We start from the raw sequence: 24,985 nt of genomic DNA, 5'->3' as shown, positions 1-24,985 counted from the left end.
TGTCCTTCAGAACATTTGGCATTTTTTAAAACAACTGCAATGCTTTGTTGAAATTATAGCTGTTCCAAAAGGACTCTGCTGTTCCTTGACAAAAGAGATGGATACAACCAGTGCCGTTCGTTACTTTGAGATGGGCTGATTTTGCCTTTTGCCCAAAGCCAGCCTCTTTCAAATGCACCTCCTAACAAGCACTTTTTCTGCTGGATGTTGGGGCTGGAGATGTGTTGCTCACATCTCAGAGGTGAAACTGCAGTTAGATAGCAAATCATTTAGATGAAGGTGATGGTTTTTCAGTGTGATTTGCATATAATTGTTAATAGTTATTGTTTTCTCACCCTTTGCAACTGATCTCACAAAACTGATCATTAAAATAACCGCAGCCACATATGCTGACCTTGTAGGGTAGACTTCCTATTTATTCTTCGTGGTGTGGTTGTTTTTGGCAGGAGGGAGCACGTGGTCATTATTTTACTGAGGGCAGTGTTGGAAATAGCTCTACTTGTGCCTCTCCTACACACAATGCAATGCAGAATGGAATCAACAGAGCTCAGCTTTGCTAGAATGTGTTTGAAGCCCTGTGACCTTAAAAGAAGTTATCTAATTAATCTGTACTATTTTCAGAATATATTCATTTTCCTAAGGTGCTCCCTGTACAGTCTCACAGGAAAGCTTTAAAATCTCAGCCCTGTAATAGCCATGCTTCCCCTTGCATTAATAGCACTGGTGACACCAGGCTGGGCAGGCTCCCTGTAACTTGAGGGCTATTTTCTCTACTTGTAATCAGAGATTTCCATAAGGAAAAAACCAAAACCAACTAAATACAAACAAACAAAGGAAAACACTAAACCAAAACAAACCACTTCTAAACATTTTTGTTTAAACTGTGAAAATCTACTTGCACTTGTACTCACCGTCCCATACAACCTCCCCTTGCTGCTCATTGCAATGAAGAGAGAACTTTTCACACCAAGCAGGCTTACAACACCTCTTTCTACAGTGGATATTTCAAAGATACCTGAAAAACATGAAGTTTAATAGAAGTATTATCACAGAATCTAGAGCTAATGGAAGGAAATTCAGATATAATTTTTTTTCAAACCCTAAAAAACTTGGCATATATTCATTATGAGAATTATCTCCCTAGTGCAGCAAATTAAATATACACAGAGAAGATCATAGGTTTTCCTACATGTCACAGGATTTGAAAGTAATTATTCTAGACTTGTAGTCACATTCTGTATAAGCCTTTTGCTCTATCAGACTCTTTTGATCTGTCAAATGCTGGACCTCTTCAAAAAGAAAATTATTTTTATGTAGTATGCTATACTTGCAAAAAGTTTTTTTACTGAGCCTTAGAGATGCGTGGCTTGCATTTTGAAGTCCCACATGACATCTTAGCTGCAAAAGATTTTAGCAACTGCCCTCTACAGGAAATTCAAATCCACATGACTAATGCTTTCTTTAATTCTTAGGGTAACAGAACATCACCCACAAGAATGAGCAAACCAGGAACAGCAAACCCCTTCCATGGGACACACTGGACGTCCCAAAAATACTGGTCGGCTGGGATTCAAAAATTATGCTTGGCACTCTGGATTCAAAAGGCAAATGAGAAGGTGAGGAGCAAGCAAATGTAGCAGAGAGTCAGTTTTCGACCTGGTTTGTCTTTTCTCATCTGTGCAACAAAGCAGGTAAAAATAAATTCTATCTAAATTTGTCTAAGCATTTGTGCCACATTTCAACCCAAAGGGTCCTCATGTTTATTGATCTCCAAGACTTTTAAAAGGCAACAGATGTAGCAGAGATTAATAATATCAAGTCATAACATTTGCACTCTATGAAGGGCAATTCCTAGAGTTCACAGCAATTAAGTGACATCTATTCTATTTAATTTTTTGATGCAACTCACTGTATTGGTTTTCATTGTGAACTCCGCTTATCCTTCCGTCTGGGAGGATTTGAAGGTGAAACCCGATGCCCACGTTGCAGTAAAGCCTCCGCTGCCTCTTGATTCCTAGCAAATAGTCACTCTCCCAGTTCACATCTGCCTTCTCCCCTGACATCCCAGCCATGGACCTGGACAACAGAGATTGCCATCCTCTCTCCAGCAATGTGCCATTAGTTCTGCTTACAACTGGGTGTGTGGACGCAATCCCGGCTAGCAAACCCAGGAGAAGGAACGCAGGAAATGTCCAGTGAATGCAGGCGTCGCAAGACATAGTGATGAGAAGTCTTTGTGCCGTGGCCATCCGGTTCACTTCCTGGGCACGTGGTCAGAATTAATGGCCCTAAAAATACCACCCTTCTTGTTTTTCTCCCTTCAGCATGGTGGCAGAGGCTTATTTTTGGAAGGCAAATAGAGCTTGCTGACCTGAAACTAAAGCCTGAGAGCAGTTGGTTTGGGAGCAGAGACAGGCCAGCAGGACTCCAGCTGGTGGGGACCATGGTTTGTAGATTCTGTTTCCCACTGGGCAGCCTCTGTTAGTTTTGATTGAGCCATCTTTATAGTGCAAGGGCTGTCCCTCCCCACATCATCATTCTGACATCAACAGCCTGCCTAAGATGAGGCTGCCAGGGCTGTAACCCAAAGCTGCTGTCCTCCCTGCCTGCTGAGGTTGGTGTGCTGTCACCCAAGACTGGAAGCAGGAGAGGGATTTCATTGGCTGTGGGAAGCAAAGGAGTCAAATTGGCCGGGTAGTCAGAGGCCTCACAGGCAGCTTCCTTATTTAGAGAAGAACATGTAAAAACAGTTCTGGATCTCATCAGTGAGCAATGAGAGATTTGCAGCCACTTCCTTGGTGGCACGACCGGCAGGTGCTTGTCAGGGCACTTCAATACTTAGGGACAATTGGTTTGAGGCGGCCACAGCTCTTTTTGCTACCCTGCAAAGCCAAGGCACCTCTTACTGAGTGACCCACCTGCTCACCTCTGTTTGTACCTCTGCAAGGAGTGCTCCTGGCTGGCTAAAGGAGAGGTCAGCCATTCGACAGGGACAGGAAGCCCCAGCCCCTGATGGTTTTATCACAGCAGGAATTCCACTGAGCAGGGCACACAGGCTGAAGCATTGATCTTGCAGTGACATGTAGCTGGGAACATTAGGCCTTCATGTTTTTCACTGAGATGACTTCCAAATGATTATGTTTACCCGGGGAGCACGTGTGCCTCCTGCATGGAGGCAATCGTATTTGTAGGAATAAGACAAGGACTTAGGCAATGTGTTAAAGACAAGGAAAAACCAAGATGGCCACAGCTTCCCAGTGTTTCACTGTCTCCTTTCCTCTAGCCCAAATAATTTTTTTTTTTGTATGACGATCTTAATTTGTCTCCCCTTCCATTTGCTCAGACTGTCATAATTGTTTCCCCTCATTTCCCACTGATGCTGTTTCAGCTCCTTGGGAGCTGGACAGATTAGACTTAATTAGACTTAATTAGTTAAGTCTAATTAGTTTCACAGAACTTATCAAGACACAACTCAGAGGAAAATGGCTAAGATTTAAACAAATACTGTTGTGAATATATCTGTCAGCTTATCACAGCACAGGCCTTGCCTCTTCTGTGTCATTTGAGAAGCCTGCTAATGAGGAGAGTACCTGGAAGCATAATTAAACTGAGCACACCCAGCATGACAGTTTCACATTAGGAGAGATGTAATATGAGCCCTGGGACACTGCAGACTCCCCAGTGCAAGCCTCATGAGGTGAAGGGGAGCCCCTGGCAGCCCTGAAGCAGGTGAGCAGTCAGAGTTAGTGATGTCTGTAAATATTGATTGCTCTCGTGAGACAGGCTCAGCAATAACATAATTGGGAACTACAGGGCTAGGCCCTGGCTTGTGTCAGGTGACATTTCAAGGTCTCTGTGCCTTTGCTGAAGCAGCACTTGGATTATCACAGAATCATGAAATAACCTGAGCTGGAAGGAACCCACTAGGATCATGCAAGTCCAACCCCTGGCCCTGCACAGGACACCCCAGCAATGCCACCCTGTGCCTGAGAGCCTTGTCCAAACACTTCCTGAACTCTGGCAGGCTTGGGGGTAGGTGGCCAAAGGAAAGAATTTGCTGACAAAGAAAATCCTCAGATCCTTTTCTCTCCTGCCTTCTACTTCATCTCAGGATTTTTAATCTATGCAAAGCACACAGATAATTTTTAGGAAGGAATAATACTAGTATTTTACATCCTCTTATCTTAGCTTCAGTCTTCATGAGAGGCCAGCATCAGTGGGAAAAAAAGTCCTGTTACAAGCAAGGAGCACAGATTTTCCAGTTTTTCTTATGCTACAGTCTGAAACCTGCCTATTCCCAATACATGTGACTCCTGGCAACACTGCCTGATCTAAGAACTATCACTGTCTGTAAAAACATGCATTGTAATATTTTCTTTCCTGTGTATTTTTCCCCTTAGAAAACTTTTCAAGTGTAATGGATGCAATGCTGGATTTCCATCCTCAGATTTAATCACCTCTGCATCTTTATGTCTCATTACTCAGGTTTCTTATAGCAAAGACAAGCCATGAGCTAAATGAGTTCCTCTAACTTTCATTGGCACGTCTGCCACTGCAGATTCCCCATAAGCTGTTCTGACGGCACATATTAAAGGAATAATTTGTGGTATGCACCATGTCTCATTCCAGTACCCTTGATCCTAGAAGAAAAACCAAGTGGTCAGACACAAAACAAAACAAAATAAAACAAAACAATAATTTCTGACAAGTCTATGGGACGCATTGCTTTATCTTTTAGTTAGCCCAGCTGGAAAGTGACTGCTGAGGGCTGTGGTGATCCTGGGGTCAGCCTTGCTCCAGCAGTTTCCTGCTGAGCAAGTCAATCTGACAGCATTCTGTATGGAACGGGTGCATGGATTACTTGCTTGCAAAAAATCGCGACTTTTCTTGCCTGATCTGTAAACCAAACCAAACAGCTTAAACATGTGATTTCACTAGGACACCTGGCCCTTGTAAGACCAGGAGTCCTGGTATCTGGCCCCAGACCAAGTGTGTGCAGCTGAGAGATGGGGTGCATTCTGCAATCTTGTACTGCTCAGCAATTCTGCGTCAGAGCTGAAATGAGTCTTGAACCACACTCTAGCTGGATCTGTGGCCAGCTGGCTGCTGAGTTTCTGTTTATTAACATCTGAAGATGAACTGCCCTGTAAACTCTGGAGCTTCTGATTCAATTAGGCAAGTCTTGTTTGCGCTGAAAGATGCCTTGTTCTGCTTCAACTTGTCCTCTTGGCCCTTGAAGTGACTGTGTCCAGAAAACACACTGTAACCTTTTGATTTTCAGATAGCATGTTGTTCTGACTTCTTGTGCCCAGTGAAATTTGGAAGGGAGACACCAATAGCATTTGCAGTAAAATAAACCCTGTGAACTCCAAAATGGTGAAAATTTACTTCAGCAATGAAACTCAAGCTTACTTGAACTCTTAAGACCCAGAATGACAGTGCTCACTGCCTAACTAAAGTAACAAGTTTTCATTGTCAGTATTTCAGCACAATATTAAAATAACCTCTCTGTGGAGAACAGCTCAGATCCACTTTCAGATAGTCTAAGAAAAGTCCTGCAGCTGAGCAGTTACATGATATGGATGCAGAGCATGTCTTCCAAAAAATGTGTGATGACTTAGGGTCCTAAGTTTCATTTTCAAATCTGCTAAAAGCCTCTCCCTATTTTAAGGCCTGGAAAGAGCAATCCCTCATTCGAGCACAGAAGGATGGACCACAATGGTTCACCTTGCCTGTGAAGACCCAGGCTGGTGGTGGACTGTGGAGAAGGGAGATTTCCAGGTGATAAATCTGACTCTTGTGGCAGAACAAGTGTTGCAGACTCTGGACAAGTTGCATAAAAATCTGTAAGCCCAATTCTGACCATGGAGTCCCATCTGATCATCTTTAGGTTAAAGGGGTTTGCTGGCCAGCATGTAGACATTTGTAACACAAATACCAGGACTATTATGAATGAAGTATTAATCACAGTCTGAAAGCAGCAGAAAAAAAATAATAGAGCAGGAGTTGCAGGGCTGTACTGACACCCAAGGACCCCACCAATAGCTGCAGAGCTGGTAACACTGAGCAATGTGTTGTTGGCATCAAGGCTGATTTGGATAGGGCCACAGCATAGATGATTAATCAGCAGAAGACCTGAGCTCTGGTAGCAGGAGGATTACAAAAAGGGCTGTAGCATACTGTATTTGTTATTTCTCTTCCTATAATCCAACAGAGAGGCAGATCTGTTGTCACACTGATCCTCAAAATGAATAAACAAGACAACAGACAGCAACCTTGCCTAAGACTCTTGGCAGCTGATGAGCTCTTTGAGGCTGAAGCAAGCAAACTTCCAGGCCAAAACTATCGCTTCATTACAGCTGCTGTAAAGCACGTACAAGACCTGCTCAAACATGGTTTGTCATCACCAGTCATGAGGAAGCCAAGATATTAACAGGGAACCTACATTTTGTCACACACAGAGGTCCTAGCTAGGCCACTCAGACACACCTTGGCAAGACAGTGTGTACATTTAACAACTTTGAGTAATCTAAAATAATTGTCTTCCCATTTCTCTACAGGGAAATCTTTTGCTGAGATTTCACATGCCAGTTTCTTACAGGCAAGCACAAATCACAGAGCACCTTGTTGCTATTTTCTTTTTGGAGGGAAGTGGGAAAAAGGATCTGCTCCCACAGGAAACTCTGGAGGATTTTGGATTAGGTAGATTCTAGCTTGCTTGGAAAAAGATTTTGGTTTACTGTTTATTTATGCTAAACTCATTCTCTGAAGAGGATATGACAAGCACAGATACAAATATGCCCATGTTTGTCTCCTGAGCTGGCTATGTCTGCCTCTTCATATCCCATAGAAATGGGAATGACTGTCAGAGTGGTGACTCCACAGTGAACCTGTGGCTTTCCACCTGGTACTGTGCCCACCAGCCAACTCTGCTTCTCTCATCACCTCCTCAGCTGTTCCCACCCCACAAGGACAGGCAGTCCAAGGGTAAAAGGCTGACCTGAAGAAAACAGAAGTGACAGCCACCACCCCCACAGGGATCTGCTTGGTGTTATTTATTAGAAGAGATGAATGACAAGGGACATGTTTAATTTGGTTTAAGTTTGTTATGTGCACAGTTTTCTCATTACAGCAGGAACAGGGACACTGCAGGAACAGGGATACTGAATGTCATGTTTAAGCAACATTTTGAGTAGGAAACCAAAGAAATCCTTTGTTTTTATTGTTGTTGGTGATGCAGTTCTGTCCAATGGCCCAGATGACCTCTGTGTGACTCCTGAACATAGAACTATTCAGACTAAATTATGTAATCCATTATAGAATGTTAATGGCAATTTCTGTAATTTGCCAGGTAATTGTGTCTTCCTTCTGTTGTGCATCATTAGCTCAGTTGAGGACTTTCTCTTGCATGTCAATTCTTCATCCATTGGTCTGGATCCTCCCTCTGATTTCAAAGGAGAATTCTCAAACCTATCCGTGCAGTCATTTGAACTTTTTCCTGGGTTTTTCAAGTTGTTCTTTTTCCTGTATGGCAGGCAACATCTGAAGGTCTAAAGCTTGTAATTCGTCTTCGATAGCAGTTGTGATTTGTTGTTTAATTTCCGTAGAAATGATATTATTTTTGACTTCTCTTCCCTTCCTATTCTGCCACCCTCTTCCCATTCCCACTGTTGTCTGTTCATTCTGCAAGACTTGTACAGTTCCTGCAGAGAGCTGATAGGGTTGCACCCTGTTGGCATCTTCTGTGCTTGATAAAGGCATGCATTTATGACAAAATTTTGTGAATTCTCTACAGCAGGATGACAGAATTACTTCCCTGATGATATCCAGGGTCTTGTTCAAAAGGCATCTTTCCAAGGCAAACAGAAGTTTTTTTTCCTTTGGTCAAAAATGCTCCAAACAGCTGAGCCGTCCCTTGATCCTTCAGAAGCTGCTGTGAGCACTTTCAGCCTCTCCTTGAACACCTTCAATGTGCTCCCTGTGCATCTTTGGGGCTCTCTACTGGACTTCCTCCCATCTGTTGACTTCTCTCCTGTTCTGGGATGCCCTAAACTGACCATAGCACACCATATATGCCAGTGATGGGAAATAATCCCTTCCCTCATCCCTTGAGCTCCTGGCCATGTTCGGACTAATGCAGCCCAGTCTGTGGCTGTCCTAGGCCTCACCACAACTACAAATTTGGGTTCAGCTTTCTCTGCACCATGATCTCCAGCCTCTTCTCAATGCAAAACTGCTCCCCTGTCAATCAGTGCCCAGCTGGGACTATTGCCAGGAATAAGGTATTCCCAGGGTCAAGGCTCTGCATTTCTTAATGCCAGACTACATGACAGTCCTGTCAACCTGTTATTCCAGCTTTCTAGCTGGATACCAGCCCTACCCTCATTGTATCATTTTTTCCTACAATTTATTGTTGCCAACTGCAAACTTGTGGAGTCAGATAAAAGAAACTAATCTGAGGGTAGTGATGGATTCTTCCTCAAATGCCTGCCACATTCATGCAGCACGTTGTTTCCATTGTCCAAATCATTGTTCAGTGTGATTTCGTTCTATGTGCTCATCACACATAGTGAAATACAATAGCAAAATGCAATATTAGAAAAACAGGTTTGGCATCTGCCAGCAAAGACCTCATTCTTTAACCTCACCTTTGTAACACTCACGTTTTTGTCTGTGTATGATTTTAGATGTTTTCCTCATAATCCGTGACTCTACAGTTAAACTGGCCTGAAGCTTCCCCCCAAGGCACAGCCCAAAGACAATGTGAGATGAGTAAATCCTGTTTTAATCTGGTTGATTGCAATGGTCATTGCATAATATATTTAAAGCCTGCAAGTTCTGTTTTCAGAAAGGAGCCCATCTTTCTATGTCAAAATATCCTCTGCTCTCAGTGCATCGAGGGGGCCTCAATATTGGTGCCATTTTTCCCACCGTTGAAGAGCTGGCTGTAACTAGAACACTAGTGCTCTCTCTACAAAAATCATGCAAATTTGTGAGATTCATTGGTACAAAGCTGCCCCCTTCCTTGCCTTGAAATGATAATTTCCAGCAGTTACTCTGAACAGTATCAAATCTGGGCCCAAAGCAAATTTGGTATTTAAGACTGCAGCCATCTTGTTATTTCTTCATCAGGAACCGCAGTGTAAAGTATTTATTGTGATGGTTTTTAGCATCTGGAAGATCAAGATCAGATTCCTAAAATATTCTGAAAACCAGTTATAGCTTTAATAGTGACCGTGGTTAAATATAAAGTCTAAGTAATTTGTTCTATTAAAAAACCCAAGTCTTATTTTTATCAAGTGGTGTTATGAGGGCATATTCTAAATCAGCCAAAAGCTCTTGTAGCTACAAGAGCTTCACTTCTGCAAATTTTAACAGCCCAATTAAGTTGGTGCAGCTTCTTGTGCATGTTGTTAGTACAGAATTCCTCCTCTGACAGTGACAGAGCAGGTAGACTCCAGATGATGAAACATTTGAAGAAAACAGGTGAAGAAAATGCAAGAGCTGAATAACAAGGTTGAGTTTATTTTTCCCCTGCAAAGATGAGTCTCATTTGGACAGGATCAGGTTGTGACGGGCACACAGGACTAAGAAATAAACCCACACATTTCATGTATTCATGTAACACTTCTCTGGACATCCCTCTCTATGCTGTCCTGCACTTCTCCCTGCACATGGGCCTAGTTTAGGATTACACTGCTGCTGCTGCTGCTAATGTGCAGCTATTCTAAGCATCCTTTCAGCAGAATGTGTATTCCATGCAGGATTAAAGAATGGTTTGTCTGATGCCCACAGGACAGGCGGTGTGGAACAGGGTCAAGGAAAGCATGCAGCAGAGCTCTGAAATTTCCTTTTTGATCAAGTAGGGAGTGAGCATATGTTGGCAGATGGAATGTGTGCTCAGCTTACTTTAGTGGAGTTTCAGCACTGACCTTTTGCTGCATTCCTCCAGCAGCAGTAAAATGGTTCTGCTTAAGTAAACTGACATAGACCACGTGCAAACCCAGCTGTCTTCTGCAGCCCACCATTTCTCCTACTGTTACAAGAAGCCTGGAGGCATGGGAATGTTGTAATTTAATGGGTAATAACCTCTCATGGAAATAATGTTGTGAAAATTAATTGTGATCATGGCACAATAATCCTCACCTTGAGGAGCCCCTTTAAGGACTGGCTACAGGAGTGCACGTTAATAGGTCCTGGGTTGCTGTACATTATCAATGTCTTCCTCACACAAATAGGAAATTAAAGGCTCTCACACCATTCCCAGCTTGGCCCATCCTTACCTCTCTTTGACTACTCTATGTTTTCTATCCTTTGTTTCTAAAAGTGTCTGGCAGGTCTGGCTGTGTGACTCCACCATAAAAGTTAAGATGGATTATACAAAAGTAGGTGATCCAGCAGGCCAGTTATTGGTGAGCAGAATGCTTCTTTAAAGAGCTCGTTGTAACAGCACTGCTGCCATCAGTGAGAGCACAGGGAGACAGTCAGACTGTGCCCTAGCACAGTGTCATTGCAGGATTTTCCAATGGCTTGCAATTCCAAATACCCCTAAATTACGAGATGCACTAAACTCCAGGCGGTTTGGCTTGGCTCTCAGAAAGCCTTGAATATCCCCCAGCTGAAAGGTAACCTGCTCTATTTTGGATTCTCAAAACTGGAGACATTGGTTGGTGGTTGGATAGGCAGGAGAGCTCTTTCCTTTATGTGCTTGGCCTGAGTTTCCCAAAAGTCCCAAACGAATGAATCTTTCCCCAGAAAAAAAAAAAGAGGAAAATAAAAAAAGGTGTGGTTCCAGCATGTATTGTATAGAGCCCATCCTCCCAAATTCTTGATGCATTTTTCATGGGATCATAGAAGCATTTGGGCTGGAAGTGACCTTTAAAGGCCGTGTAGCCCAACTCCCCTGAAATGAGCAGGGACATCTTCAACAGATCAGGTTGCTCAGAGCCCTGTCCAGACTGCCCTTGAATGTTTCCAGGGATGGGGCATCCTCGACCTCTGTGGGCAACCTGTGACAGTGTTTCACCACCCTCACTGTAAAGAATTTCTTCCTTCTATCTAATGTTAGTCGTCCCTCTTTTAACGTAAACCCACTGCCCCTTTTCCTGTTTCAACAGACCCTGCTAAGAAGTTTGTCCCCATCTTTCTTATAGTGCCCCCTGGAATACTGAAAGGTCCCCGTGACCTTTCTTCTCTTCTCCAGGCTGAACAATCCCAATTGTCTCAGCCTTTCCTCACAGCAGAGCTGCTCCATCCCTCTGATCCCCATGGTATCCCTCCTCTGGACTGGCTCCAGCAGCTCCATGTCCTTACTGTGTTGGTACTCCAGAGGTGGGCCACTCCTTGAGCTTGTCCAGGTCCCTCTGGATGGCCTCCTGTCCTTCAGGTGGGTCACTGCACCCTCAGCTTGGTGTCATCTGCAAACCTGCTTAGTGTGCAATCTATCTCACTGTCCAAGTCATTTGATAAAGACATCAAAAATGACTGGTCCCTTTACTGACCCCTGGGGACACCACTTCTCAGCCATCAGGAGGTGCTGACTCACCTGCTAGGTGTCATACACAGGCAAAGGGCCTGATTGTCCTCATCCATAAATACCTACTTGCTGTAAAATAATCACGGGGAGAAGAAAAACTAGAAAATGTTGTTGTGCTCTTGCAGCAAAAGATTTCCCACTGTAAGAAAAAGCAAGATATAAATGTGCTGTGTGCCATTTTGGATGCTGCTACATCAGTTTGCATGACTTGCCCATAATTTATGGACTGCTTGAAAGAAAGAACCACTTCCAATGGGCAGGGAGAAGTGCCCAAAATGGCTAAAAACACATCCAAGATAACAACTGGTGGTCAGGCAGTGGTTTCCAAACAACTACTCAACAGAAGCACTCACATCCTCTTGTGTAGTTGGTCAAGCTTGAGGCCAAGCTCCTGCCAGAGACCTACTGCAATTTCCATCTTTGATTGGTGAGTGGGGAGAGAAATTAATTTCTCAAAAAGGAGGCTTGGCTGGCCTGTGCTGGTAGGATTTCCGCTGTGGCAGTAGGAATGGAGCACTCTGATAACTTAGGTGCTGCACGCACAAGGATTGGCGGAAGGAAGCAGCCCCTGTTTGTGGGGTCAGGCTATTTCTGCTAGGGTTTAAAACTCTCTTTGGAACAGAGTTGAAACAGTCACTATAAATGACTTGCATGAGAGAGTACAGAGCATTTTGGAGGATTATCATTTATGCCAGGCAGGAGCTGTTATGGTTCAGTTTAAAGAGCTTAAAATAAGACTTTTGGGAGACAACAAAATCAGCTTCAACTCTGGTAACTTCCCAGTTCAAGATACTCCTAAAATTTACATGTACAGGGTCTGTTCCTGTCTGGGGGCCACGGGCCTTGAACTCCTGTGGAAACCACTGGATCTCAAAGATACTCCGATGATATTTGGCACTGTTAAGAGTGAGCCAATGCTCATTAGAAAAGAGCTGATAGTGCCTTGGAGCATGTGAATCTCTTTACCCCTCATCTAAACATGAAATAATTTAACTTAAGGATTTCTTCCCCCAAGGTTTTGTCCTTCATGGAAAGTATCTCTTGAAGGAATGTGGAGTTTTTCTGCATGGGATCCTCCTTTATGCAGATTTAAAATCAATCAACTTATTAGGCTAACTGGAGTTGAACCACATCTGTCTGGACCCAGATGGTCATCCATTTGTTTCCCAAAGATGGAACAGAGGGAGGGAGAAATCAATCTGTTTCAGCTGACCAAACAGAAAGGCAGACATGAAGCCCTAGCTTGCCATCTCCCAGGCAGCTTAAGAGTACTTTATAACACAAAGGCATTGCTGTATCGTCCTGTTGTCATGGAAATGACACAGTGGATATCACTCCATTCTCAGAGAAATGTTTGTACACTATAAGACTGATTTCTAAGTTTTCAGAAATATCAATTCTCTAAATCTTCCCTATTTTCCTTTGTTAGTTTTATCTGTTAGTTAAGCTGAAATTCTTCTTGGAACATGCAGTCCAAAGCCACCTTCTCTTTAGTCTTTGCATCCTGTAAATATTCACAGATGGTTTTCATGTACCCCTTCAGTTCCCATTTAGCCAGTGTTGTTCTGTATGTATCTCTTCAAACTTAGCACCCTTGGCAGGGCACACAAGGCCAAATTCTGCTCTCAGTTACATCTCTAATTTTGGAGTAAGTCAGCGAACTTGGTAGACATTGAATTGACAGAAGCAAAACATAAAGCAGAAGGTGAGTGCCAAAATAAAAACCCAGAAGACCGTCAAAACTAGCAACACATTCTGCAGGCCACAGACTGCACAAGGTTGGTGCTTTTTCTATCATGATATTTTTTTCTGCATTCCCCTTGATTGGTGTCAAGATTTAGACAAAGCTGTGACAGCAACAGCCATCAGGAACATGCCAGTACCTACCATGGCTCTTCTGAAAAGTGAGATATAGCATATCATTATGTGCTGGTCTATGCAGAGTGCTTGCATGATTTAACACTGCCAGATTTTGAGGGCTTTTTCTATGTTACATAGAATATTTGATACTACATACTTCATATTTCTATGTCTGTGTTACAAACATGGCACAATAGCCTTGTTTTGTTCAGTGACTTTTCTTTCCTATAGTTCTGATAATTACTCCAGCAGAGATAATTTCTCCACCTTTTCTCAGCCCTGTATAGGGCTTGTTGAAAATACTACTCTGAACGCAGAGTAACTGGCCAATGAGACCAGAACTGAGCATTACATACTGAAGTCCATAGTCCATTTCCCAATTTAAAAAATATCTCACATGGAAAGAAAGTGCCCAGAGGAAGTTTTGCTTGCTCAAACTGTCTCATCTTCTCCAAGCTGCACTTGGCAGAGCTTGCAACACTGACTTAACATCCTAAGTTGACTTGTTTCCATGGCTTTTCTCTTTTGAAGCCTTTATTATAAAGGGTGAATGTTGTTTTTTTCCCTTTGCAGGTTATTCTGACAGAAGTGGGAATGGAAATAAAGAATCATGAATCATCATTCTTTACCCAGAATCTGGTCTAACTGCCAAGAAATAATCTTCAAAAGAACTTGCTTCTAAATGTTGGGGTAAGATTACATCTTAGTGTTGAATGCTATTATAGCATAAATCAAGCCCTTCAACTTATACAACCAGAAATAAACCTGTTTGTCAATAATAATAATAATAATAATAATAATAATAATAATAATAATTCTTGTAAATCTGTGGTCCCATGGAACCACAGTCCTGTGGTTGCTACTGACTTCTACCACATCCAGTATATAATATGAAGTAATGAATTTATTTTATGCAGCACTGATAGTCTGTCCTGAGGGTCCCATGAGACAAAGATACAAGAAGAGGACAGGCATCTCTTTACACATCTGACCTGGTGTGAATACCAGGGAATAGCTTTGCATTTTTGGTACAGCATCAACAAAAAATAGGCGTAAATGCGACATGAAAGACTAATGCTCAAAATACTAGACTAGCATAAATTAAACTTTCCTCTAATGAGGGGGAAATGAGGTACAGATGCAATAAACTGATCAATTTTTAATCTCACAGAAATAGCAGAATTGGGTTAAATGTGCGATCAGATGGAACTGGATGTTAAGGTCCCTTCCAACCCAAACCATTCAATGATAATTTCCTCCTTTACATTATATCTCCTCTCCATAATAATTTTCTATGGCTTCATTCACCTCTTATACAACAGGGTAAGTTGTAAAATAACTCTTTCATCTTTAAACTGTGCTTCATTAACTAGAGATTTTGCTGTCCAGAGGGAACTATTGCAGAAGGTGGGACCTTGGATATTACTGTCCAGGCAGTGCCACCTACTAACAGTGACATTTCTGGCATTGCAGGGTACAGGTACCTGGCCAGGACAATGTCTGTACATGTGTTCAACTACCTGCATTCTTCTCCTCCTCTTTGTCACCAGTTCCCACAGAAGCAAACAGACACAGGTGTTAGAGCTGGTAACAAGAGGTGAAGGGCAGTAAGTTGCATCCTTGACAAATCCAGACTTGGCATTATTTTCCTTGCAATAACCTCAGTTCAGACTCTGTAAAGGGCACCTGTAGTTTACAGTGGTCACCATGGGCAGGTTAAAAAAGCTAAACAATGGCATTGACTCCTCACTTCTCCCAGTGGCAAGAGTTTTTTTTCAATTCAAGCCATGTGTATAATTTTACATGACATTTTCATGGCATTAAACACTGTCACCCTTCCAAGGAATCTGCACTGCATATACAAATAGAAAACCTCATGCTCATTAAGTCATTTTCCTCTTAATCTTGAAGAGCTTTTCATGACTGAAACAGGATTCCTAAAGTGGCTCTGCATCATAAATTGGAGCCTGTATTCTACAGCTGCCAGGCACAGAGCAAACAGAAAGTACAGCTTAGGTCAGCCCATCTCTATATTCTGTTTTTGTACAAAAACAAGCAAAAATCTGCTGTTAGCATTTCCTTGAGAACACATATGAAAAATGGGAATATTAAATGTTCTGTCACAGATCCTCCAGACAAAGATTCCCTTTGGCAGGCTTATTCAGCATTTACAGGGGTCAGACTTCAGCAAGCAGAATTAATAGTTTTCCCATACCTTTCCTTCCACTTTGACTTTCCAAACCTCATCATTAGAACTTGTTTGTTCATTTCAGTATGAAAAACAAACTGGTTATTCTGCTGACAAGTTTAGATTCCATCTGCTGAGGACTGAAAACAAACATTACAAAAGTAAAAGGCAAAAAGCTTAGTTATTTTCCTAGAAATTAGTGGCAGTTTTACACAAGTGCTACTAAATTAAATGGTGTCTTCACGCTTTGGCAAAAATACCAGGCATAATTTTTATTAACAAAGAGTCTAGAAATATTAGCAAGATTCTATTAGCAAGACTCTTGCTCAAAAATTGTTGGTGTTCCTTGTTGGTAGATTTACTGACTGAAAGAAAATATAAAACTAATGTAAGTAGGTTACACAGACCTTTTTCACATCTCAGATATGTCTTACAACTTCTGAAAAGATATAGCTCTGCATAGCTCTCTCTACACCTTTCCCAGACAGAATACTGTTAGACCACTTGCTTTTCTGGGACCAGAGTTTGATTTCAGCTTACTGCCAGCAATGTAAAATGAGCTCCAACAGGGTTAATCCAGCTCGTTCTAGAGGAATTTACATCCTTCTTTTCTAGAACACCAAATTAGGTCACATTACTTGCATGATTCTTCTTTAGAAGTTGCTGGCAGAGGAGAAGAAAGTATTTGACAGTTCAGCAAGAGATGTTTGCTGGGTCACTGACATGCAGGACTTGATAAAATTACTTGCAGCATGCAGGACTTGATAAAAATACTAAGCTGTGTCTGTTCATTATGCAGTGACTTTATTATCATAGTGAAATGGTGAATATTCCTTTGCTTCTCTGTGAGAACTTCAAATTATGCAGCTCCCTCAAAAGAGAGCTTTACAATCTTCACATTTATTAAGCTAAAAAAAATCACAATGAAGATAGAAAATAATTTGGGTTTTAATTGGCTTTCAGGTTCTCCAGTTTCCGAGTGACGAATTTCAGCAGTATATAGGAGGAAGTTTCTGAGTCAAAGCCTGCTCTGCCAGGATCCCTATGATTCCTACACCACAGAACCGTGGATTTGGAAATCCCACCACTGGGACCTTTGCCTCCACAGCTGCTTTGCTGTGAGAGCAGTGGTTCTGGCAATCCCAAGAATCCCAGTTCCAGACAGGACTTTCCCTGTGGCCATGGACAGTTATTTCAGCCTCCTGGGTCTACAGCTGAGTTCCAAGATATCCATGATTGGGGAAAAAGCAGTTCCCAATGTCTCCCTTATCCCTGATCACTGGGATTCACAGGTGGTTTCATTAGGTTTTTTTTTACTGGATTCAAATTTGTCCCAAGAAATTTCTTAGCTGCACCTTTAGTTGTCTCCCTGGCATTTTTGATTAGTCATAAAACGTTAATGATTAATACACAGCCAATTTTATCTATATAACAGGGTCCAGAATACTTCAGTGTTCTTATAAAGTTGTTCATATAATAAACTGGTCAATCTGAAGTCTGTAAATAAAGCAAAAAGCAAACATAGTTAAAAAAAAGAAGAAGAAATAATACTTAGAAGTTCTCATTATTTTCACAAGTGCATATTAATTTGATTTTTTTTAAACACTTCCATGATCTACAAAATGAAGCAGGGTAAATATTTGATTCAAGTCTTCCATTTTGTAATAGTAAAATGAGGCAGTAACACATTTACTCCGTGGTCACTGTGACAAATTACACTGTTTATTCTAAGGAGACACCTGACCTGCTCCATATTTTTTGAAAATTCTCTGAGAAAATTCAGAAAATGTAGAAGTTACCAGCCAGAAGACTTTGTTCCTACCGTAAGCTCTTATTCCTACTACCTATGTATGAGAATTACCTATATGTTTATGTAGATTTCATACAAGTTACACTGAAAGTCTTTCAGATAAATGTGAGGAACTCAACATCAGTGTTGTGCTGAAACAAAGCAAGAGGTGCAAATCAGCTGCTATCACCCAAGTACAGACAGCATTTATCTTTTATTATGACAACACTATTCTTGAAATTGCAACAAATGCCACTTCAGGGGCATCACTCCACAGGAAAGAGACATTCTAGTCGAGAATCTCCTTAATCTCATTCTCAATTAACAGGATCCATGTTAGTGCTCCACAGAAATCAGTGCTTGGAGGTCAGAGTCAATGTAGAGGATACTCTGAAGATCTGTGGCAGCATGTTACTCAGCTGGTAAAACATTTCCTCAGAAATTGTCTGGAAAAAAAAAACAACATACAGGTAAGCTTTGGCTTTTTGCTGTAGTTTGGAAGAATTAAGTTTCTCTCAACTTCGTTTCTTGGTATTTAAGAGAATTGCTGCTGCTCATAAGACAACAAAGGTCATTCTTAAACTGTGTGTTATAATTGTACTGAATCCAGTAAACAAAAAGATTGACCTAAAAATACTGGCTGAGTATTTATGTGACATATCCATATATCCATTTCCAGTAGATTTCTTGTTCCAGGGATTATTTCGGCCAAACATAAGCAAGACAGTGCTGCTTGTTATCTACAGGAGTCCTGCTCTCTGCATTCCAGGATTAGATTCAACTTTGGAACTCATTTGTGGCTTCCTCCTTGCTCGGCAGCTTTTTACTTTGTTAAGAAATACATGTTACTCCTTTCCTAACATAACTCCGCTTTTACTGCTTCCTAGAACAAAGAAAACCTACTGCTGGCCACCTTCAGAAAACTTTCTGTCTCTGAAGATCAGCTAGAACTCCAAATTAAGTAATTTCAGAATCTTAATTCCAACTAACTTCAAACGCCTGGAGTAATTAACGTTTTTGTGGATGCATGACTTAACTCACTGTATTGCAACTTTCCCTGTTGCTAGATAGAATGACTAATAAACACCTCACGTTATATAATGCAAGGTTAGCACATCTCTTCAGAGTAAGTAACAGCAAAAAAGTCTCTTTCTCAAAGGTGATGCATTCACCATTTCTAAAGATGAACTTCCCAGTTTGAAATTTTAGCATCCTCTCAGAAAATACACCAGATTGATTAATTTAAACTCACTCACAAGGGGCAGGGAATATATCTGCTGACATCTAACTTTTTACCAGCTGTCTCCTAGGTTGGATATGAATTTGGTTTCACCTACCTGTGGTACCAGGAATTGTACAGTCCGAGAAATTCCTCCATCCCAGGAGGCCATTTCCATCATGAAACCTAAAAAAACAGCATTGACACTGTCTAGATTACCTGCACAATACTCCCCAACAGTTACAGCATGATCAGGCAGTGAGGGAGTTTTCATAGATGAACAGGGCTTGAACTGCCTTAATTAAGGATGTCCTCAATTGTCTTTAAATCTGACTTGGGCAAGCTGAATGAAATGTGGAAAATCTAACAAGGAGTTCTGCAGAATATCAACACTGACAAACAGAATATTGAGTCCTACTATGCAGCACAGTGACAACCAGCAGAAGTGAGGAGGTTCTCCAAACTGTGTTAGAAGTTCTTTCCATGGCTTCCTTTCACTGAGGAACAGGGGTGACCTCATTGTGGCCTTCCAGTGCCTGAAGAGAGCCAACAGGAATGGTGGAGAGAGACTATTGACAAGGGCCTGGAGTGACAGGACAAGGTGGAATGGCTTCACACTGACAGAGAGCAGGTTTAGACTGGATATCAGGAAGAAACTGTTCTCTGTGAGGGTGGTGAAGCCCTGGCACAGATTGCCCAGAGAAGCTATGTCTGCCCCATCCCTGGAGTTTCCAAGGCCAGGCTGGATGGGGCTCTGAGCAACCTGGGATAGAGGAAAGTGTCCCTGCCCACAGCAAGGGGTTGGAATCTTTAGGTTCCCTTCCAACCCAATCTATTCTATGATTCTATGCTGATTCTATATGGAAATAGCTCAGCACTCACTTATTGCTCAAGTGGTGACAGATGGTACCAGTTCTTTACAGTACCATGTCTTTACAAATGAACTACAAAGGCCACAGGAATACTCTCGTGGTAAATAGGGACACTCAGGAAAATACTTGATTAATAAAAGTGGATTACATAAATGACACATCCATTATGAAGTATTAAAGGTCTATTACAATATGAAGAAGTTCTTCAAGCAGGTGGTTGAAAGAACACTACCAACATTTTAAACACTCTAAGGGACTGGTTCAACTATTGAAGGGCAGCACACAAAAATGCAGAAAATAATAGCACCACTTGGAAAGACAGAAAACCATGCTGAGTCACGAGGACTGTTTTTACCTAATACCCAACCAAAACCTGATCTCTGTCAGTTTGAAGCCATTCCCCTTTGTCCTGTCACCCCAGGTGCTTGTAAAGAGTCTCCGTCCATCTTTCCTGTAGACTCCCCTCAGGTACTGGAAGGCCCCGATGAGGTCACCCCAAAGCCTTCTCCTCTCCAGGCTCAAAAATCCCAATTCTCTCAGCCTCTCCTCACAGGAGAGCTGCTCCAGACCTATAATGAGTTGATGTCCCTGCTCTGGACTGGCTCCCCAGGTCCCTCTGGAGCATCCACTCCCATACCTTTGACACACTTGAACACAAGCTCCGCCCTCTTCAGGCACCATGGAATGGTCATCTCCTAAAAATGAAGAAATGAAAAGCCTCAATGCCCCATGGATCTAGCCAGAAAAGGCAGCTGAGAAATTATTAAAAGCAGTAAGATTTTTGCCCTAGAACATCATTTTCAAGCAGCATTAAGGACCCAGTTTTCCAGAGCATTCTAGGCAAGTGGCTACACCTTACAGGTGACCATAAAAACACTGCCACTCTTTATTGCTAGGAGACCCAGTGTCAGAACAATATTATACATTCTTAAGCTGAGATGTTGAATAAAAATGCTGTTGAGTCCACAGGAAACTGGGCTCTTTCATTCCCCTGTGGAGCTGCAGAAAAAGTCTAATATCCAACTGATAACTATCAGGTTCATGCTTCAGCAATGAAAAGGTAAAGACTACATCCTAACGGCATAATGATGACTCCTATCTGGTCTTGATTTTGTTTAAGGTTTCTTGGTATACTTACAGCCTTCAGTAAAACCTTCTCTCTAATACTCGAATGGGAAGAAGACCTTCTTCCCTAACGACACATTTATGGTAAGTGTGAGAACAAACAAAATTGATCTTCATCAGGTGAAGGAGTTTCAGATATCAACAGCCAGCAAATACTTACTGAAAGTTAAATTGGAAAATGTGACATGAAAAACAGAGTGGTTTAAGATAGGGCTACAAGCATTGGGCTAAATAATTTAAGTTTAAAGTTCATGAAACATTTTCTGGTTGTATGCGACAGTCAATTACATGATGATGATGTAATTCTATCAGTTACAGAATGACTCACTGTAAACACTTCTCAGAAAGAAGAAAACAGTATCTATTTGTTCTGATGTACTCTTCAACATGAGGATGAGCATTTTCTAGTCTGAATAAAGGAACATGGGTGTGGAAACCAATTTATCATTCTAGGTATCTTTTCAAATGTAAGTTTTATATAATTTTCTATTCACTAAAGCCAGTCTCTATTTTGCAATGTCAAACACACAGTGCAATCTGTCATAATCAAAGAGTTTCTCAGGATTAAAGAAAGTTGAGAAGCAAAGTGATCTAAGAATACCCACTGATAACACAACTGATAAACTGAACATGCAGCTTCATTAAACTACTACTGAAAGCCAAAGTTCCTACTTAGGTGGGAGTATCTCCAGTCATCCCCTAAAAATACACTGTACATTAAGAACAGGGTAAGTTTGAAATATTTTGTCATAAAACTTTCATTATGTAAATCACTGCATCACTATATGCTGCTTTTAGGATATACACCACATTAATCAGACAGAACAGTCCTGGACAAGTTTGGGGTTGTATTTTTTACTGTTGTGGCTCCTTTTTGACTTTTTTAAGTATTCTGGAAGCAACACTTGGTCTTTATTGTAGCTCATCCGCCCATGTGTGCTTTCTGTCACAAGTAATGTGTTTATTGTTGGTTTTGATCACTGCTTTGGCTTAAGTAAAAAACAAGTGACTAAGAAGAAAAGTTCTCTCTTGGGAGCACCTTGTACAATCAGTGATGGGAACTAGGCCTTAGAAGGACTGATGAACACAGCAGGATATGACACCATTCCTTGGACTATTTTAGAAGAACAGAGAGGTTAAACTTTGTAGGCACTCAGGGAAATTACAGAATGTTTTTCCACGCAAGCCACAAGAACTGAAAATTACATAGTAGTGATTCAACTCTAATCCATCTTCACAAATGTATGTTCTCATGAATTCACCACGTTACCAGAGTTTTCTCTGTTGTGGAAATGATGAAGGATCAGCTAAGCACCAATTCAAAATACAGAGAAAAACACAGGAAAGCAAAAAAAAGCAAACAGCCAACCTCCTATAGTGAGTTTTGGTTAATAGCATTCAAGAAAGTGAAAAAAAAAAAAAAACCAAAACACCTGGAACTTTGGGTGCTGTTTACCAGCAGAGACACCCTTTTCAGGATGCAAACATTTTGTCACATTAAGTTTTTCTACGCAAAAAGGGGGGGGGAAGGAAGACCAGCTTCACTGATTAGGAAGATATTCTGCAACTGTTTTGATTTTGTTTTCATTTAATTGGTGACAGGCTGCTACATGGGGCTGCTTAGGGCTTGGCCTTTGCAGACCAATGTCATAATCAGGAAATGAAAACAGTAAAGTCCATAAACATCACGTGGGAAAAAGATTTCCAACCAAAATTCAATGATTAATTTCAGTAAGAATCAGCAAGGTGTTTAAGTCAGCGTGTATCTGTGCAAATTATAAACACTGGATGAACACACAGAAATTTAAAGACAGGAAACTCAGAGAGAAACATCTGAGGTTAATACACCCATCCACAACCTCTCTATGGAAACAAACCATGTTCATAAATATTTGCTACACAGCTTACACTCCTTTCATTTCCACATTTTTTAAAAACAATTTTGTCTTAAATTATGGTAATGGAGACAACTGGACTGATATCACTAAAGAGTCACATTTTTGTCACAGCTGCCAGGACAAAAAGCGAAGTTGAAACTACCAAGGGAAGGTGCCAGTTCTGTCATTTTTAGCAATGCCTTGCTGTCAGACCCTTCCCTTCCCCAGTTTATATCAGATTCCAGTGATCAGACAGAAACACCTCACTTGTCCTGAATTCAAACTCGCCTGCTTTTGCCTTTCTTAGGTATCAAATCCAGTTTCTTTCCTTCACATAACTTAATGATCAGACTAGAAAGAGATCTGTTTTGCTTTTCCTTGTCATAACAAAAAACCAGGAAAACAGAAATCTTGACTATTTTTTTTCATACTAATAATGAAATTTAATGGCTTCATTGAGATTGACACAGACAAACTGATGGAGAAGAGGCTTAGATCAGATATGAGGAAGAAATTCTTCCCTGTGAGGGTGGTGAGGTCCTGGCACAGGCTGCCCACAGAAGCTGTGGGTGCCCCTGGATCACTGGAAGTGTCCAAGGCCAGGCTGGACAGGGCTTGGAGCAACCTGGAATAGTGGAAGGTGTCCCTGCCCATGGCAAGGGGTGGCACTGGATGATCTTTAAGGTCCAAAGCAAAGTAGTCTATGATTCTGTGATTACTTTTGTGAGGCTATAAACACCACTCTTGTATCTGTAAAAGAAGAGAACCTTTGGGAAAAGCACAGGGAACACTGCTCATGAATGCCTGTCCCAGGGAAGCATGGAAACATCTCTGCAAGTGGGCTTCTGGTTAACCACCTCACAAAAATGCTCTTATGTAGGTGGTAAACGCAGAGTCAGAACTGGGGCCAAAGGCACTGATTTCAAGGTAACTTTCAGAAATCTCTCATTATTCACTTTTTCCTCATCAAGGAGTTACATTTTTGTGTGTTTCAAATCAGGTCAGCCAGCTGCAAAGCACTGTAATAAGCAACCTTAACTCACATAAAGCAGTTGTGCCAAAACAATTCAGGTCACTTTCTGCTTCCTCCACAAAGACCTGCAACTTAATACAAAAGGCAAATTGTTTTACCAGGACCTTTGTGGTAGTTTTGATTGGTCCAAAACATCAGTAAAGTATTTTTAACATCTATGAGAAATTTGGACCCCTCAGAAGCTGTTGTAGTAGGCCTAGGGAGGTGTCTGAGGGGTGGGGTGTGGCACAAAGATGGCTCCTGTGTGTCCTGAGTGCAAGTTCTGGAAGCTTTTACATCAAGTCCAGCAGAGCCAATCTCTGATGGCTCTGAAAATGATGGACATGCTGCTGGCCAAATTTGGGCCAATTAGAGGTGCTGGTTATGCCTCTGTGAAAACATATTTAAGAAGAAATCAAAACAAAAGAGGCACGCACTTCTTTCACTTCTTTGTAGTTGGAGGAGGAGGAGGTGGAGGTGAAAGTATGTGAGGGAGAACAGCATGGAGATTGCCAAGGTCAGTGAAAAAGGGGGGAGAAAGGGGTGCTCCAGTGTTCCTGGCACCAGAGCTGAAAACTTTCTGCTAGCCGTGGTGGAAGCTATGAGGGAGCAAGATGTTTCTCCTGCAGCCCATGGAGTCTATAAGGATGCAAAAATCCACCCACAGCTCACTCCAGGGGAGCAGGTGGATGCCTGGAAAAGACTGTGAACCAGTGAGAGTCTCATCTAAGAGTTAAAACTGCAAAAGGCCTTGACTGAGAGAGAAAGGCCTTGCTCCTGGGATGGAAGCAGCCTGGCCTCGGCTCGGGGGAGTCTGCACAGCACCTTACAGACAAAAAAACTCATGTTGCAGCAGAATTCGGGTGGGATGTTGCTCGTGAGATTGGACCCACGCCAAAGAAGTTCTCAAAGGACTGTCTCTCGTGGGAAAAGACCCCGTAGCTAAGCAGAGACCCCGTCTCCTTGATTGGACTGACCAGCGAACCCCTCTCACCCTGCCCCCTGTCTGTGTTGCTGGTTTGGGAAGAGGGAAGGGGGGGGAGTGCAAAGACTGCTTCTTAAGAGGGTGGGGATGAGAGCAAAAAAGCTGTCTGGAGAGAGAGAAAAACAAGTAGAGATAAAGAGTATTTGTGGTAGAAGAATTGTAGTGAAGAATAAATTTGAGAATCTGCTCTGTGGACTGAAAAGAGACCCTACACCCTGCCTCCCTACCCAGCTTGTGGATTGTAAAGGAGGAAAGGCGGTGAATACTATAGGTTTGTAAGAGGGAGGGGGGAGTGAACAAAAACTGTATGAAAAGTTTATTTTTACCTTGCATTTATCCTCCAGCTCTGTTAAGTAATTAAAACACTTTTTGCAACTTTAAGCTTGAAGTCTGCTTGCCCTTTTTCTTTTTCGTGCGTCCTCCTGGCAATGTCCTATCTAAAACCCATGACAACCTTTTAAGAATCCAGCACTAGACAAGAAGATAATTCTTCAGTTTCACACATCCAAACAGCAATACGCT

At 41.8% G+C, this 24,985-nt stretch overlaps 2 protein-coding genes and 1 long non-coding RNA gene across 8 annotated transcripts in view; 1 reads left to right on the top strand and 2 right to left on the bottom strand.

Annotated features, from left to right (window-relative positions):
• FGF6 (fibroblast growth factor 6) overlaps positions 1-2,462 on the bottom strand; it is a 9,691-nt gene extending 7,229 nt beyond the window's left edge. For both annotated transcript variants that reach the window (XR_014849509.1, XM_085049803.1), the window contains exons 1-2: positions 1,910-2,462; positions 912-1,015 (exon numbers count right to left, since the gene is read on the bottom strand). Coding sequence is in view for 1 of the 2 variants with exons in the window: in XM_085049803.1 (XP_084905929.1) it covers positions 912-1,015; positions 1,910-2,249 (444 nt within the window). In the remaining variant the exon portion in view is untranslated. The remainder of the gene's footprint in view (positions 1-911; positions 1,016-1,909) is intronic.
• On the top strand, positions 1,429-24,844 carry LOC146442943 (uncharacterized). Its single transcript, XR_014849510.1, has 3 exons — positions 1,429-1,616; positions 13,970-14,086; positions 16,548-24,844. It is a non-coding gene; the product is annotated as an uncharacterized LOC146442943 (long non-coding RNA).
• Positions 17,569-24,985, bottom strand: part of FERRY3 (FERRY endosomal RAB5 effector complex subunit 3) — a 20,241-nt gene continuing 12,824 nt past the window's right edge. For 4 of the 5 annotated variants that reach the window (XM_085049800.1, XM_085049799.1, XM_085049797.1 and 1 more), the window contains 3 exons: positions 20,102-20,159; positions 18,711-18,778; positions 17,569-17,819 (listed from right to left, as the gene is read on the bottom strand). In XM_085049800.1, the coding sequence (XP_084905926.1) occupies positions 17,727-17,819; positions 18,711-18,778; positions 20,102-20,159 (219 nt within the window). In that variant the 3' untranslated portion in view covers positions 17,569-17,726. The remainder of the gene's footprint in view (positions 17,820-18,710; positions 18,779-20,101; positions 20,160-24,985) is intronic. The other variant, XM_085049798.1, reaches the window with a different exon arrangement.

The sequence above is a fragment of the Lichenostomus cassidix genome, chromosome 1Ab (genome assembly GCF_008360975.1).
Source record: "Lichenostomus cassidix isolate B80296 chromosome 1Ab, HeHo_3.0, whole genome shotgun sequence".
NCBI lineage: Eukaryota > Metazoa > Chordata > Aves > Passeriformes > Meliphagidae > Lichenostomus > Lichenostomus cassidix.
This window is presented reverse-complemented; position numbering and strand designations above follow the sequence as displayed.